The 18148-nt window shown below is 35.2% G+C and overlaps 2 protein-coding genes across 2 annotated transcripts in view; both read right to left on the reverse strand.

Annotated features, from left to right (window-relative positions):
- The window catches only part of nxnl1 (nucleoredoxin like 1), a 33161-nt gene extending 31603 nt beyond the window's left edge, over positions 1 to 1558 (reverse strand). Inside the window, exon 1 of the mRNA XM_051886774.1 lies at positions 516 to 1558. The gene's annotated coding sequence lies outside the window, so the exon portion shown is untranslated. The remainder of the gene's footprint in view (positions 1 to 515) is intronic.
- A 543-nt stretch (positions 1559 to 2101) lies between these two features.
- colgalt1b (collagen beta(1-O)galactosyltransferase 1b) lies at positions 2102 to 16623 on the reverse strand. The gene is made up of 12 exons (XM_051885992.1): positions 16288 to 16623; positions 10580 to 10690; positions 10353 to 10470; positions 9352 to 9486; positions 7995 to 8199; positions 7795 to 7914; positions 7615 to 7691; positions 6626 to 6732; positions 6357 to 6489; positions 5116 to 5243; positions 4781 to 4987; positions 2102 to 3275 (listed from the first exon to the last, which is right to left on the reverse strand). The coding sequence occupies exons 1-12, from the start codon at positions 16491 to 16493 to the stop codon at positions 3008 to 3010; spliced, it is 1815 nt and encodes a 604-aa protein (XP_051741952.1). The 5' UTR covers positions 16494 to 16623; the 3' UTR covers positions 2102 to 3007.
- Between the last annotated feature and the right edge of the window lie 1525 nt (positions 16624 to 18148).

Below are 18148 nucleotides of genomic sequence, written 5' to 3' on the forward strand. Positions count from 1 at the left end.
TTTAAAATATATGCTGTTCTTTTGAACTTTTCATTCATCAAAGAATCCTGAAAAAAAAATTATCACAGTTTTCACAAAAATCTGAAGCAGCACAACTGTTTTCAACATTGATAATAATCATAAATGTTTCTTGAGCAGCAAATCAGCATATTAGAATGATTTCTGAAGGATCATGTGACACTGAAGACTGGAGGAATGATGCTGAAAATTCAACTTTGATCACAGGAATAAATTACAGTTTAAAATATATTCACAAAGAAAATAGCTATTTTAAATGGTAATAATATTATAAAAACATACAATATTACAGTAACATTACAGTCAGAAACATAATGTTACATTATTATTATTTTACTGCAAATGTAAAAGCAGGCATAGACAACTAGACAACTTTTACAGAAATGTTGCAGTACCCATTTAAACATTAAACCATTTATTAAGCTGCAACTAACCCTAAAAACTCACTTAATGCAAGATATTTTCAACTCAATGCATAAAAGCCACAGCTGACGCACCTTCAGTGACTGAGTCTGGCTGTTGTTCAGAACCGAACCGATCATGAGTTCAGATGAACGAGGTCCGGCAAGTTGACCGTGTCGTTGTTTCCCTTCAGCACATGCCGCGTTCACAGAGATTAGACTACAAGGTTAAAGCGACACCAGACAGTGTCTCACATCGTTCAGTCACTGTTTATTTACTCTGCAGTCAGAGAGATCTGAGGATACAGCGAACAGACCACCTAATCTACACCAACCCTTCGTCATAATCCTATTGAGAGACAGAGAGAGAGAGTGGAAAGTGAGTGAGAGTGAGAGATTAGTCTTCTTGGGGTGTTTAATCTGACATACGATAATTGAATGAACTATCAAAAGCAAAGCATCTGCCGAATGCATCGCTGAGTTTCAAAAATGCATTTTTGTTTTGCTTTAATGGTGAAAAAAGAATCATGTCGCACTCAGGAAGGATTATGGTCATGTCAGAGATCCCATAAGCCTTCTTGGCTGAAAATACACCAAGGCCTTAATAATCCAATAGAGAGAGAGAGCAGGGACAACAATGGCTTGGCAAAATGATATTGATGGATATATGGATGAGATTTAAATGGGAAATGACAATAATACATTCAATAATACACATGCAGAATAAGTCATGAGAGTTTCACCTGAGCTCTCGGGTTTCTCTCCTACTAATACTGTTCATGCTGTGAGATTAACAATGACTCCGTACTGATCCAGGGAGGTTTAATTACATCTGCAGAGAGCTGTTTGTTAGTTGTTGTTTTTTTAATTATCATTTGAACCAAACTATTTTGTATTTTTACACCATGTTTTATTAAAACCAAGTATAAATGTAATCAAGTTTGTGTTTGTGTGCATTTTTAGGTTTATTTCAATTCTGTTTTAATAGACACTGGTCACAGACATGAAGATGTACCTTTAATTTCACCAAGCTGACTGCTCACTAAAACCCCCACAGTCATCATGTTTTCAGGCCATTTCAAGTTTGATTTTGACACGACATAAAGCAGTGACATGTAAGTGAGTGAGTTGTTTACTTACTTTTAATTAGTCTTCCATTAACGCCGATTCGAGATTACGCAATAAACGGGGAGGGGGGTTTAGTATCTTTTTCACACTAAACAATCATATTCAATCATAACCGATCACATCCAATCATAGCCTTCGCCTCCTCTCATGTGACTTTCCCCCATTCACTCAAAAATTACCCCCTACTAAACCAACCGCACACTTTAGGGGGTCTGTTAAAACTCAGTGGGATCAGAGGAGGCAAGAGAGACGCAGACTCCCGCTGTAACTTCACCTGCGAGTGTCGCTGTTGGATAGTATTACTTAAAAAAATAAGAGTGATTTTTTACACTTTTTAATGCCACATTTTGTAATATTTTCGTTGTTTTATTTTTTGTAATATCGATCATTTTCTCATCCAGTTTTTTTTTTTTTTTTTGGAGGAGACACTGCCACCCTTGCCTCCTCGGAGGAAACACTCCTGATATATCCACACGCAGTAAATCCAATTTTTTCCACTTTTTAAATTACCATTGTAAATAAATAATCATATAAGACAGACTGAATCTACTGTATCAGACTTTAAGAAACATTCTTTATTTTTTGGTATAAAAGGCACATTCAGGAGACGTACTGATTAGTCACATGTGACGAACACGTAAAAGAAAACAGAAGAAACAGAAAAGAAGAAAGGATTGATCCATGATGAAATGTTTTCACTCAATTTTCACTCGGCTAAATCTAATTACTGCCATTTCTTGAGTTAGCACATTAAATATCACAAACACTAGTTTAACACAAGCATAGACTTAAAAACCGATTCAGTTTAATCTATTCTCCCACACAAATCTCTTAAGGCAACTGAAAAAACAAACCCGAAAATAAAAGGCAAAAAACTTGTGTGCGGTTCACGTGATGGGAACGTCCATCGGCTCTGTATTTACACTGACATCCAGGACTATGAACAAGCAATAAATTAGTCATCTGCAAGCCAACTATCAGATAAAAACTGTCTTTACATGACGATGATTCTTACCATAATGCATAAAATCAGCTTTACACACAGAGTAAAAGTCAACACTCACTTAAATCATGTAATAAAGGAATGACATGCTAAAATCACGTAGATATTTAACAAAATGCAAAGGATCAGCCAGGACTCCTGACAAGCGTTAAACAAGACCCATCAGATCAGGTTAAACCATCTAAAATGTCAATAATGTCCTTGAGATTCCCATTCAAATCAATAAAATCAAGATATTGCATCATATTTACCGAGCCAACCGTGTTTCTGTACCCAGTCAAGCATTTCAGGAGAATCAGAGGTTATCATCTCATCTAAAGTACATGTAATAATTTCACCGTGTGACATCCATTGAAAATGCCGGTCATGCCTCTCAAATCTAACGGGCGAAACGTCTTTCTGGACACTGAACAGTGGACGACGTCTCTGTCTGTGAGTGTTGAGGTATGTTTGTTTCCTAGAGCTCGTCCCGGGCCGTGCTGTCCAGCGGCGACTGCAGGACGTCTGAGTTCTGCGCCTCGCTGCTCAGCTCCTCCTGCTCGCGGCTCTTGCGCGACCGCGCCCGGTCCCAGTCGGTGCGGACCGTCTCGTTGTCCCAGACGGTGGAGGTCTCCGTGTCGCTGATGTAGCCCGGGTCGCCCGTGTAATGCGTGGGGTAAACCAGCAGCGGCTCGGCCGAGAACGCCCGCAGGTCACGCCGCTCGAAGTGAGACATGTACTCCTCGCTGCACACACACACAGACAGAAAATTACATTAGTTATGATGATGATGATGATATACGAGCTGAACAGAGAAACAACACACAGAACAAATGATAGACGGACAGATGGACACACATATCTGAGACTCAGAAACACGTTCTTCCTTAGCTTTCAACTATTATTATTATTATGATTATTATTATTATTAAAAATAACAATAATTTAATCAACAAAATGATGTAGGCCTATTACTACTATTATTATTATTATTATTATTATTAAATGAACTATTAATAGTAATAATAGTAATAATAATAATTTAATAAAAAATAATTTATTTTATTAATCATAATGCTATTTTACATTAGTATTATTGTTATTATTTGTAGTAGTAATAAAAACAATTTAAGTGAGTAAATGTATTATTATTTATAATATTTTGATGTATTATTATTATTATTACTATTAATATATCACCACTAATAAAATTAATAATTTTAACAAAATTATTTTATTATTATTTGAAGTTTTAATTTATGATGATGATGATGAACATCATCATTAATAAAATAATAATTTTAAACTAAGTACTTTTATTACTGTTTATAATCATCTTTTAATGTGTTATTATTTTAACTAAATTGTATTATTATTATTGATGTTGTTGTTAACAATAAATTAATAATTAATAATTTAATCAAAAAACAATTCATTTCATTTATAATGTTGTTTTACATTATTATTATTATTATTAGTATTATTAGTATTATTAGCAATAAAAACAAATTTTAAGTGAATAAATGTATTATTATTATTATTTATAATAATATTTTAATATATTATTATTATTATTATTATTATTATTAATAAAAATAATTTTAAAAATAATAATTATTATTATTAATTGAAGTTAATGTATTATGATGATGAACATCATTATTAATAAAATAATATTTAACTATAATATTTAAATTTTAACTAACTACTTTTATTATTGTTTATAATCATCTTTTGATGTGTTTTTATTATGATTATTATTTTAAATAAATTGTATTATCATTATTATTATTTATAATCATCTTTTAATGTATCATTATTATCAATAAAAATAATTATTATTTGTACTAAATTATTTTATTATTATTTATAATAATCTTTTAATGTATTACTATTATCATCATCACCACCATCATCATCAAAACATTTGTCAACTAACTAAATTATATAAAAATTAAAATACAATAAATTAAAACATATATACAATTTTAACAAACTAAATAATTTTATTATTATTCTAATCAAATATTTTTTTATTTCTATGATCTGTGTATTTTGAGACTTTTTTTGACCACTTCTCTTTGTAATGAGCAAAAAAGCTAATTTACGCAACGTCAGAGAGTAAGGTATTTTCTAATCTGATCAGAAGGATCAAACAACAGATCATCAGAATAACAGAATAATATGACAGATAAATGAATGAACTGTAGACAGAAACCGTCACACTGAACAGATAAAGATAATCTCTCACATGGGGTGTTTGTTGTACATGACGGGCAGAAACTCGTCCACCGGCAGCATCTTCTTCAGCGGTTCGGCCCGCAGCAGCTTCTGAGCGCCGCGTAACGAGATCATGTATCCCAGCGTCCAGTAGGAATAATCGGCCTCCACCAGGTTGTGGATTCTGGGAACAGATTTCTCCTGATGGTCCACCTGCATCCTCTTCCGTCCGATATAACTGAGAGCATGAGACAGAGACCGATAGCACATGAGCAACTCAACTCAATGTCCAGCAGAGGGTGGCATACACATACAGACGTGTGTGTGTGTGTGTGTGTGTGTGTGTGTGTGTGTGTGTGTCCTCACATCAAGTCCCAGTCCAGCTGCTCAGATTGGATCTCAAGCATCAGATTCTGCAGGCGACGCTTAAAGAAAACCTCGAAGCGCAGGTCGTCCTCGATCACCAGAGACATCTTCAGCCCCCGATCCACAATCTGACACACACATTTCCAGAATTCAAGAGATTATGACAATTATTCTTTTATAACAGTATGTGATTTTTTAAATAAAATACATGAGTTTGCTTTAGAAAATATTTTTTTTAAATATACTGAGTAAACACATCGCTATAATTTAGGACATTATAACATTATTTTACGGAAAAACAAAACAAAACAAAAAAAAAAAAAAAAAAAAAAACACTTTTGTATTTTATGAAAAATATATTCAAATAGTTTCTTTGAAGAAGCACTATTACTTGTATTTTTATATTTTTACAAAAAATAAAAATATGTATTAAACATTTCTAGAAAACACAATATTTTGTATTATTTCATTGTTTGTTTTTCTACAAAAACACTTTTGTATTTTATATATATTTTTAAAATATTTTATTTAAAAAAATATATTATTTTGTATTATTTTAAAAAATAAGTTTTTGCATTATTTTAAGTCATACTGAGTAAACAGTGTCATAATTTAAGATATTATAAAAATTAGTGTTTTTTTTTTTTTTTTTTTTTTACAGAAAACACTTGTATTATTTTATAAAATATTCAAAAATATACATTTTAAAATATTAAAAAACAATGATTTTTGAATTACTTTATTACAAAATAAAACATGTTATTTTATAAAAAAAAATATGTTCAAAAAAAGTCACATATTGAGTATATACATATTGGCATAATTGAAGATATTATAAAAAAAATTATGCTATTAAAACACTTTTATATTTTGTATTTTATAAAAATATATATCCAAAAAATATATATATTTTTTATAAAAAATTTAAATATATATTTGCACATTATATTAAAAAATATATTATTTTATCACAATATAAATTATATATTATAAATATTATTTTATAACATAAATAAAATTTTAAAACTTCAATTTTCTGAATGAATTTCCTTGATGAATATGTTTTTCCTCACTTGTATCTGTTTTGTATTTTATTGTTTTGTAATTATTTTATTACTGTTTACTAGTCTTCAATAATTACTTTTTACTGAAACACTTAAAGACACCACTACATCATGTTAATGAATGAATTCATATTTAGATGAACATTAATACAGTACACATGTAACACTGTCGCTCACCTCTGTCCAGATGTTGTAGTGCGACAGGAAGCAGCCCAGCTCTCCTTTAGTGAGCGGCCGGCCGTGATACGGGTCGCTGTATCCGGGCAGCATCTCGATCCCCAGTGCCTCCACCTGACTGGTGTTCAACGCCCTGAAACACACACACACACACACCACATCTGTAAACCTGCAGTATACGTAACAGACAGGTGAGAGAGGGCATTATGGGAAGCTGGTGTTTGCGGGAGTGTGTTCATGCGTCGGTGTGAAGTGTGTTTGAGACATACTTGCCATCTACAGCTGCGATGATCTTGCAGGCGATCTCTTGTTCGTAGAGAGTCCTCAACATACGATCCCTGCGGTCCGAACGCCTCAGCAGGTTTATCATGAACACCTGAAAACACACACACACACACACACACACACACACACACACACACACACACACACACACACACACACACAGGACTGATGAAGATGTACAGCAATAATATATTATATGCCATTTTCTAAAACAATTAAAATTTATAAAAGTAAATAAATCAATAGGAGATAATATACAATATAAAAATAATGATATACTACTGATATATAATAATATAATATATATATATATATATATATATATATATATAATATAATAATGATATACTATTATACAAAATAAAATACAACAAAATAATATAAAATAAAAACTATTTAAATATTAATCTAGTTTATACTACTACATAAAATAACATAATATAGAATTAAATAATATACTAAGTTAATATAATACAAAATACAACAACAATATAAAATAAAAATTAATCATATAATACAAAATAAAACATTTAATATAAAATAAAAATGTAAATATTCAACCATTTTGAACTACTTCATAAAACAATGTAATATAGAAATAAATAAAATCATAACAAACAATATAAAGTAATATAATATAAAATACAATATAAAATAAAAAAAATAAATGACATAATACAAAAAAAATGTTTTAAAATAAAAACCCTATTTAAATATTACACTATTTTGAACTACTTCATACAAATAATGTAATATAGAATTAACTTCATAACACAAACACAATATAATATAATATATAATAAAATAAAACAATAAATTCATATAATTCAAAATAAAACATTTAATATAAAATAACAAAATATCCCAATATAAAATAATATAATAAAGTATAATAAAAATGCAATAAAAAGTAAAATAAAACAAAGTAAAATAAAACAAAATCAAATCAAATCAAGTAAAATAAGGTCCTCACCTCATCAAAGCCCATTTTATCGGGTTGTTTAGGAGGAAGTGAGAGATAGCCGGACGGCTCTGACGGAGGATTGCGCACTGGAGACAAAACAAGTTCACATCAAGATCAAGTTTGTTTCGTTTTGCTCTCAGACTAGAGGAACTACAAGCAGAAAAACAAGACCAGAGTCATGTGACTCACCCATAACCTCCAGCTGCGAGTGCAGAAAACTGTCCGCCTCATCCTGCAAGGTATTATGGGAGCGCAGGGGCACGGGGAAATACCCATAAGTCTCTCTGTTGCAGATGTACATTTGAACGTCTGCAGGGAGCGAAATTAAAATTCAAGCACAAGTACCACAGATAATAACCGAACATGAACCTTCACAGTCTGAGACGCACCTGCCATCCGCGCGGAGAAGGCGAAGATGATGATGTCGTCGAAGGCCCAGCTGTAGTCGGGATGAGGCGGGAAGAACGCCAGCTGACGGGACGCTTCCTTCCTCAGATCCACCAGGAAGGTGGAGTGAACCATGGGAACGGCGAAGCAGCCCTTCCTCTCCTGCCGGCGGATGGGCATGTAGGCCGGCGTCCGCTTGTAATAACCCTACAAACACAGCCTGCGTTTCACTAACCAAGACTATGAACAAAAGTGCATGTCGACGTCCTTTTTTTCGCTCATCACACCGAAGACAATAACTATAACCAAAACGATAAAGATATACTTTTAAAAATCGTTCTAAATTGAACCATCATTCTCTGTGTGAACGGGCCTTAAAGAGATAGTTCACCCAAAAATGAAAATCTTTTATTCACCTTCATATCATTCCAAACCTCTATGAGTTTCTTCTTTTGAACACAGAAGATATTTTGAAGAATGTTGGTAATCAAAAAGTTGACGGTAGCCATTGACTTCCAGAGTTTGTTTTTTTCCTACTATGGAAGTCAGTGGCTACCGTCAACATTTTTGGGTGAACTATCCCTTTAAGGTGACACCATCATCATTAAAGAATAACTGTGTCTATATCAACATGCAATTTTGTTGACGAAAATAAGGGAGACTAAAATGTTTGTTAAATAAAGTTGAGTTAAATACTTATAAAAGAGTTAAAAAATGGCAACATTTCTCTTTATTTTCATTTACAAAAAAGGAGAAAAAATATCATAGACATTTTAAGGAGCCTAAATCCCCCAAATAAGAGCTTTTCTTTTAAATAGAGTTTTACTTAATATTCCCAATCTGGCAACTATGAGCACAAACTCTCTCTGAGAAAAAAGCGGGAAATCTGATCTGAAAATGCGGGAAAACATATGTTGAAGTCTAGCGATCTCCATTGGGATATTCTGCTCAAATGAAAGCATAATAAAGTCTGTTTGTGCTGTTTCCTGTGATTAAATCTGAGCAAATCCTCTTAGTGACGAACTGTAATAAATCCAAACATTTGTTGCTTACGTCAAAGTGCAATAATTCAGTTGAAATGTAAAAAGAAATTTCTCAAATGACAACAATCGTGATCAGTAATCATGGTTATAATTTTGAGCAAAACAAGCGTGATTATCAGTTTAACCACTTTGCAGCATGACTAAAATATTCATTGACTAAAACTTGACTAAAATACCCAGACTTTTGGTCAACTAAAACTTGACTAACAATAAGGTTGAATAAATATGAAAAAAAAACTACAAAGCACATCTGACACAGGACTAATACCAAGACTAAATGAAAAAGCAGCAGACAGAATGAACTGTTTCCACACACCTGAGAGGTCATGCCGCACCAGAAGTTTGAATACGCCGCTCTGGACTCCAGCATCGGTGCCACGATCGTCTTATTCTCCTTCATCAGCTTCCATAAAACGTCCCGGTTGGTCAGCAGATTATCACAGTCCACTATCTGCAAACAGAGACATTTACATGTGAGTGTGTCATTTTCATTTTATTCGACATTTCAGAGCTACTCCCCATTATAGTCACTTCGTTTTAGATCTGAGAAAAATATAAAGTGATGAATCAAAGCTGAACCAAATGCCAACTTTAAACTCCCTTGCAATTAAGTAAATGTAAAAATTTTAGTATAAATTTAAAGTTAAAATTATAATCAAGTACTTTACATGTGTTTTAGTATGTCATCAAAATAAATGTATGTCTTTAAAGTTTGAAACATTTTGTATTTACACAGCAGAAAAATTGGCCCAGAATTTGTAACATAAATTACATATTACTTATAATTTATATCAGGAGTTGTTTTGAAATTGGATTGTGACTCAGTTTGATTATAATTTATGTCGGTTAGCAAAGACAAAACTTAATGCAGTAACACAGAAACATTTTTAACTTGAAATGCAAGTTTTGATTGATGCATCTCAGTGAAAAGTGTGTATAATCCTATAATGGTTCAAAGTACTTGGACTAAAACACACGAAACCAGTTCGAAACCTCAAAACTGAGCAAATCACAGAGCTGCAGAGCCGCTACAACAGAGGAGCATAAATAAACAGAAATAACGGACATACTAAACAGTGCTGCTAACTATAGATGAGCAAACACGCTTCATGGATCAGTGCAGCGGGATGCGACCTGTGACCCTAATCAGACTGTAATTACAGTGTGACGTGAGGCGGGTCAGTTGAGCTCACTGTGACATTATCTTCACTGACAGTGAACATTACAGCTGAGGATGATGCTAGCTGACTTCAGCGAAGGGTAAAGCCACTCGTCACAGACACAAACACGACTTAGAGGGGATTTTAGATGATGTACCAGGAAGTAGTCGGCCCACATCTCTCTGGCCGTCTCCAGGGCCGCCTGACGCAGCTTCATCACGTGCTCGTACCGAAGGTTCGTCCAGTGCTTCGGTCCGCTCTCGTCCTCATAGATGCTGAGAAACACACAAAACAAACATGAATATATTATATATAAAACGTGTGTACAAATGTTTCTGCGATCCTTTAGGTTCAGATTTAGTTCAGGTTTAAGATCCATCTCACCTGGGCTCCTCCTGCGGTCTCCACTCCACATAATGATAAAAGTTCTGGACGTTTATCAGCCATTCGCGCAGAACGGCGGTGGTGTTGTCTGAGTTATGATCTGTGGCCACCCTGAGGAGATATAAATGACAGATCAGAAACAGGAACAGTTCAACATCTGAAATAGACATGTAAAAGATGGCTACTCCTCCAAAAATGAATGACAGAAGCAAATGACTATAATTAGAGCTTTTTCATTTTCCTGAATGTTGAGTTTGTGCTGGAAAATCACCCCATATTTAACTTCACTACATGACCTTTGGAAAGTGAAGCTTGTCTTTAGCGTTTGGCTGCAGAACGACCAGATGAGAACCACAGACAGACTTTTACTCTCATGCAACAGTTCGCTTTAAGAAAATGTGGTACTGTAGCTGATTCTAGTAAAGCAAATTTTGTTCAGCAGACGATCGGTGTGAGGCTGAAGAATGAAAACGATCGATCATTGAGAGATCATACAGGTCGCCTGCGCTGTGAACAGACGGTTGCCAGGTGCTGCCATGATATTAAACACTCACACACACACACACACACACACACACACACACACACACGTTCCTGAGGCAAATTCCATTCCTCTTTTTCCCCAGTCACTTGATCAGAGCTGATGCAGCAGTTCATCTCCATCAGGATTGTGTGTGTGTGTGTGTGTGTGTGAGTGTGTGTGAGTGTGTGAGTGTGTGTGTATGTGTGTGTGTGTACTACAGGTCTAAATCCTTCAATTATTCTCACTAAACTTGTAAAGACAAGCACTACTACTGGCTGTTTTTTTTTAATCTCCAGAAATTGTGAATAATGTGATATTTTGGTTTGCATCCAAAAAGAGAAATTAAATAAAATGCAGATTAAACTATTTTTTCTTTGAAATTCCAACAAAAATATTACAGTTTAAAAAAACAATATATTTAAAAGTTTGGTGTCAAAAAAGAAATTTGAAAGAAACTATTCATTTTCAATAAGCAAGATGCATTAAATTGACAGTAAAGACATTTATAATATTAAAAAAGATTTCTATTTCAAATAAATGCTGTTCTTTTCATCAAAAAAATCACGAAAAACAAAATGTATTATGGTTTCCACATAATATGAACTGTTTTCAACATTGATAATAATAAGAAATGTATCTTGAGAAAGATTTTCAGCTTTGATCACAGGAATAAATTACATTTTAAATTTATTACAAAAGAAAAGTTATTTTAATATTTTGCAATATTACTATTTTTACTGTATGTTTGATCAGATAAATTAAGCCTTGGTAAGCAGAAGAGACTTTCAAAAACATTAAAAATATAATCTTACCGACCCCAAACCTTCAAACGATATATATTATAATGATATATATAATTATGCTGCTGAAATGGTTAAACATCAGTGGGTATAAAAATCACATCTGTAATGCGGCTGCCTGATTCATAGACAGTCATCAAACGAAAAGCGCTCATTTGATAATTAAGGTCATTAAGACACAGGAGAAGAAAGGCGCCAAACCGCAGCACAGATTCGCAGCTCTGAGGCGGGAACCAATCACACGGCCGCTAGCACGGAGACGCCCATCCCACGGCAACCAACGCTTAATATAAGGGAAAAAATAACGGCTTGAGCAGATGTAGACTAGCTGGCAGAAAAACCCTGGAGATGTTGAACACGAGCTGTAAGTGTGTGAACCGCAGCGCTCTCCTGCTGTAATGCTATGCTCATGTAGCGAGCCTACTTGTTAGCGGTCAGCGCCTCTCAGTACTGATTTAACTGTAGTTTGAGTGTGATCCTGTAATAAAGCTTCAGATTATATGGAATATGATATGCGTGTGCTGAAGCACAGATCTGCCAAGATGTTTGTTTGTTCATCAAAGACTTTTTTCTTTAAAATTCAGTTCAGTTTCAGTTTGGTAAAGCGCTAGCGAGCGCCGAATCCACCCAAACGGACTCGGGGACTCTCGGGCCGCATGTGGTTTAGTTCTGGTCTGTTTGTGGCAGCGACACAAACCCTGGCAGTTCGGTTTCGACAGTTAACTACACGCTGAGAGCGATGCTTCAGTTCTCGCTGCCCACTGCGACTCTTTTGAACTGAGTGAAATGAGGATGATAACATGTCAAAAATGTTTCACATATGCAGCGGCTACAGGCCAATCGGTGCTATTTTAAACTCACACAACAATTAAACATTCACAGTAAAGAGAGAGTTCACAAATGAACAGGGTTGCCAGGTTTTCACAACAAAACCTGCCCAGTTGCTCCTCAAAACTAGCCAAATCGCATTTCAGGGGGGGTCTCATGGTAAAAATCACATTCCGAGAGGTAAAATCCACGTTTTTTGGCGGGGCTCCCCTTGTAAAATTTGCATTCCAGGGGCTAAATATCACGTTATTTGTGGTCGATTCAACCTGCGGACATAAGAAAAACAACGCACGACAGTGTAAAAGTAGCCCAATTCCGCGGGAAAACCGCGGACTTGGCAACACTGTAAATGAAGTCTTTTATCATCATGGTTTGTTGTCAAGTACTCATTTAGTCACATGATACCCTAGAACAAACTTTATTTGATGTTAACTGATGTTACGCATCTAATGCCACCGTATTTGATTTGACACCAAGACTTTACACCTTAAAGGGGTCATAAACTTTACACAAGCGTGTTTACACAAAAATTGTCATAATTTAGAAATAAAAGGCTATTTTTCTATCCTGATTTTAGCCCTCTGATTTGAGACTTCAGCGTAAACGCCCACTGCTGTGATTGGCTGACATCACTGCATATGAAATAAGTATTACATGTGTAACTCCTTCTTTTTACTGTTTTTACTATTACAGCTATTGAGATTAACTAATTGCTGAAAGTGCTGATTATAGCATTATATTTAGATCTACTCCCGTCGCATTCATTGTGCAGTGTAGACAGAATCATTGATTATAATGAGAGTGTTGGCGAGAGTCCAGAACTCAGTCACTGATAAACTGGCGCTGTTTGATTGACAGCTCCAGTGATTATAAAGGGAGCATTCTTTGATCGCTTTCTGTATATTATTTACACAATTTAAATAACAGATTATTTTCATGCTACTAAGAGAAGTAATGTGAAGTTCACATTTTAGTCACTGGCTTGATTTACTGATAAATAAACAGCAATAAACGATTTTGAGACAAATAATGTCTGACTATACGTGAATCCTATCAGAAATCACTGATCACAGATCAGGCAATTAACACATTACTGTCGGTCCATATCTTACAGGGAAAGTCTGTTAGCAAAGCCTGTGACTGATTTACCAAAGAATCCACAGTGAAATGTACCGAATACAAATAAATAACGCTGATGAGACATTCACATTGCTGAAAATAAATTCCTAGCATTAGGGTACTTTGGAAGTTATTTTTTAGTCCTGTGATCCTTTTTCTCTCTTCTCTCCCTCTCATCTCACTAACACACCAGTGGGAGGGGCCAAAGACACGATGATGTAGAAGTAGGCGTTGATCTTAATCATAATGTGTTAAAATCACATGTTTTCTGAGCTTGGTTTCAATAAAAGCTGTTTTTGGACTAACGAGGAAGTTTTGAGTTCTGAAACTTACAGGATTTTTTATAGTACAATGACCTCTTACATGTCTAAAGATTAAGAAAATTTGATTTCTCAATTCATGACCCCTTTAAGAAGCAGCAAGAGCTGATCATTTGATTATTTACAGTACATACTACACAATTTTACTGAAAAAATGAACTTTTACTGTTAGTTTCACTCAAACTATCCTTGTTCACTTTACTTTAAAAACTCATGTAACTACATGAACTTAATTTAACTGAGTTGTTTCTACTAAAGATGAGTATTGTCAGCTTTACTTAATAAGTGTTTGTTCAGTCAACTTAACATTGCTGAGTGAAACGCACAAATTAATGTTGACATAACTAACTAGGCAGTGGATCTGTAGTTCCCAGCATGCTATGCAACGGACTGCATTTGGAGAGCAAATTTAGGGATTAAAGTGTTATTTTATGTGTTTTTCAGTAAAGGGAAAGATGTTAGTTTATGTTAATGTTTAATGTTCAGTTATGTTGGACATTCAGAGGAGTTTCTGAAATGTGTTTGAATTGTGTTAACTGTGTTTAGGCTGTCAGCACTCATATACACATGTTTATAGGATGCATTCCTGTTCTCAATTAAATTGAGTTTGTTCAACAAGTTATTTTTGAGTGCATTTTGTAGAGCAAATAATTAATTTAATAAGGTAAATTAAGTCAATAAATGTGTTCACTTTATGTAATAAACTTCTATAAATTTAATTAAGTAAACTGCACATAATATAATGTAACAGTGACAAATTCAAATGATTTGTATTTACTCAAAGAAATGTAGTCAGCTTTACTTGAATTTGTTTTGTTCATACAACTAAATTGTTAGTTGTACAATTACTCAATATACTTGTGTGGAACCACTTGATGATGCTTTTTAAGTAAATCCAACAATTCATTTTTTGAATGCAGCTTTGGAATATAGTGCACAAGTTGTATGGACCAGTTTTATGTTTTTTTGTTTGTTTGTTTGTTTGTTCTTTTGGTCAATTCAAAACTTTTTCACTTCCATTGGGTTATAAACAGAGTCCAGAATACTTGGACAATACTCTTACATGATTGACAGTTTTCATTTTTGGGTGACCTGTTCCAATCTAATATAGTTGTCTAATAAACTTGGCATTGTGTATTACGAACATTGTTGGCTCCTTGACAAATTGCTTGTTTCTACTTTGTATAAAAGCGTCTGCTAAATGCATAAATGTTCCTCATAAGGAACACGTCCGTATTGTGGTTCGACAATCCACATTCTTTCTCTTCACTTCAGTATTTATCATGCTCAGTTTTATCATGTAAAACCAAACTTCTTTTACTATCTTTCTTCAAATGAAATACCACTTTGTGAGGTATTTTGATTTTCCTTATTTTATTTAACTTTAAAAAACATTTAACAAACATGTTATCAAATGCTTTTTCTTCCATTAGTGTCAAAATAATTTTTGGGGCCAACTTTTGATGAATATGCATTCTAACATGCTCTTAATTATTTTGAATCAACAATATAATCAGTTTATTAAAAGCGTCTATGTCGTGGTGAATATTTTATGAGGTCATAAAGTCTCTCAGAAGGTGTTTCATAAATTGAATCTCGCTGTCGCCGCAGGGGAAGTTTTCAGCTCACTGACTCATTCATGCAGGAGACTGTTGTGTTTTCTCACAAATTCCGCATTCATGCGGCGCGGGTTACAAAGACACGTCGACTGATCAGATCGGCATGAGTGGAAAAAGGGGGCAGAGCTGACTCTGATCGAGGGGTATGAAGGGGGTGTCTCTCTGCCCTGGACACGTCTAAACTCGCTCATTTCCCCTCCATGCACACAGGCCACAGCAGGAATAGATCCAAACTTCCCTCTCTCACTCCCAAACAGAGATAAATCACACATCACATCTCATGTAAGCACAGCTGCTGTTAGTTTAGTTCACTCAACACTCTATTGTTTACTTTCCCTCACTTCATTTGTAGAAAGCCTGCAGTCACTGCATTTCAGTTAACACGCAAAACATCAGTCCAGCGTCGCGTCTGCTGGACGCGCATCTGTCAGACGCGAAATCGCGCAGAACATCAATTCTGATCAATAACTCCAAATAATCTCAATCCGCCGGAACTCACCATACAGCCATGCGGTCTTTGGGGTAGTTGAGGCGGTCGATGGCGCCGAGGACGTGCGGCAGAGAGTGCGCTGAGTTGCGGCACACCAGCGCGACCAGCACCCGCGGCGCGAGCAGCGCGGACTCCGGGCTCCAGCGCTCCTCCGGAAAATAACTGCGCACCGGACCGGTCCATAACAGCAGGAAAAAGAAATACAGTAAATGCATGGGTGGAGAACGAGCGACGCCCGAGAAAAAGCGGAAGATCAGGCAGAAAAGCGGAGCAGCGAGACTGGTCGCGGAGCGCTGACGCGAACAGTGACCATCGGCGATTTATTGCCAACCGACATAAATACGGAGAGACTCTTGGTGGTCCCTGGAGGAGATTTAAAGGGAAGGGCTTCTTACTAAAGAGAGAAAGATTGTGGTAGAAAAAAGTCAAAAAAATCCATTGCTCTGAATCATCTGGGAAATGACAGAGAGATTATGATATATGGTAATTAAACTGTACAGACTGTAGAATTATGAGTGACAAACCCACAATCTGGTGTGTGCGCCTTTAATTTCGCGGCGGCCCCTTTAAGAAAAGCAGCTGTTCTGTTGGAATCTGCCAGAAAGTTTGTGGGCGTGGCCTAATACACACTTACATATTGGACAAATATACAAACATGCAACGGTACTGAATTTCATGAGTAGAATAGTAGATCAGAACAGAGAAGAAAATATGGCAAATGGTGCTTCTTGAAAATGAATCAATAGAACCAATTCACTGTTTGAAGCGCTCAACGAGGACATCTGCTGGTGTGTTTCATTCAGCTCCCTAGTCACATTCAGGCACTAGTAAGGACAGCTTGGCTCACTACACAGTACACACACACTGGGAGACTGTCTGATGACTGACGACATGACAACGTCCTCGTTGTACAACATCACTACTGGCATTTATGAACACCCAACTTTCAATACTCGGTAGCTACAGCGACCTCAATACTCATACCTGATCAAAAGCTAATGTAAAAAAATGTTTTAAACTGTTTCGTAAAATCATTCAGAGATGATAATTGTCTTAAATATGCTGGTAAACTGTTCCATAGCCTTGGGTCAGCTACCGCAAATGCACGGTCACCTCTGGATTTTAGTTTAGATTTTGTTTATACCTCTGGATTTTAGTTTATAGATTTTGTGCATTAGTACTCTTTGACTCATGGACATGAATAAGATCAGAAATGTATGAAGGAGCTGTGCCATGCAAAGATTTAAAAACAAAAATTAGAATCTTAAAATTAATTCTATAAGGTAGGCCTACTGGTAACCAATGCAATGATCTTAGGACAGGGGTAATATGGTCATATTTCCACGTATCTGTAAATAGTCTTGCGGCTGCATTTTGGACCATCTGTTATCGGTTCAAAAGTTTTGTTCGAGAACCATAATAAAGTGAGTTGCAATAATCTAGTCGAGAAAAAATGAAAACATGAAGGATCTTTTCAAGGTCTATACGTGCTAAGAAAGGCTTAATCTTAGCAATCATTCTTAGTTGATAAAAATTAGCTTTGACAACTTCACTTATTTGAGAGTTAAAGTTTAAGGCAATGTCACAGATCACACCTAATTTTTTTACCTGATGTTTCCTGCCGTATCACTCATTTCAGAGGGACCAAATATAATCACCTCTGTTTTTGATTCATTAAGACTCAAAACATTTGCAGCCACCCATGACTTCACCTCATCTACACAGGCCAACAAGTGCCCCAAGGCACTGGAAGAGTTTGGGTTAGAAGACAAATACAATTGAGTATCATCGGCATAAGAATGAAATGACACACCATATATACCCAAAAATATCCTAATGGCAGCAAATAAACAGAAAAGAAAATGGGGCT

The sequence above is a fragment of the Ctenopharyngodon idella genome, chromosome 1 (genome assembly GCF_019924925.1).
Source record: "Ctenopharyngodon idella isolate HZGC_01 chromosome 1, HZGC01, whole genome shotgun sequence".
In the NCBI taxonomy this organism is placed as follows: domain Eukaryota; kingdom Metazoa; phylum Chordata; class Actinopteri; order Cypriniformes; family Xenocyprididae; genus Ctenopharyngodon; species Ctenopharyngodon idella.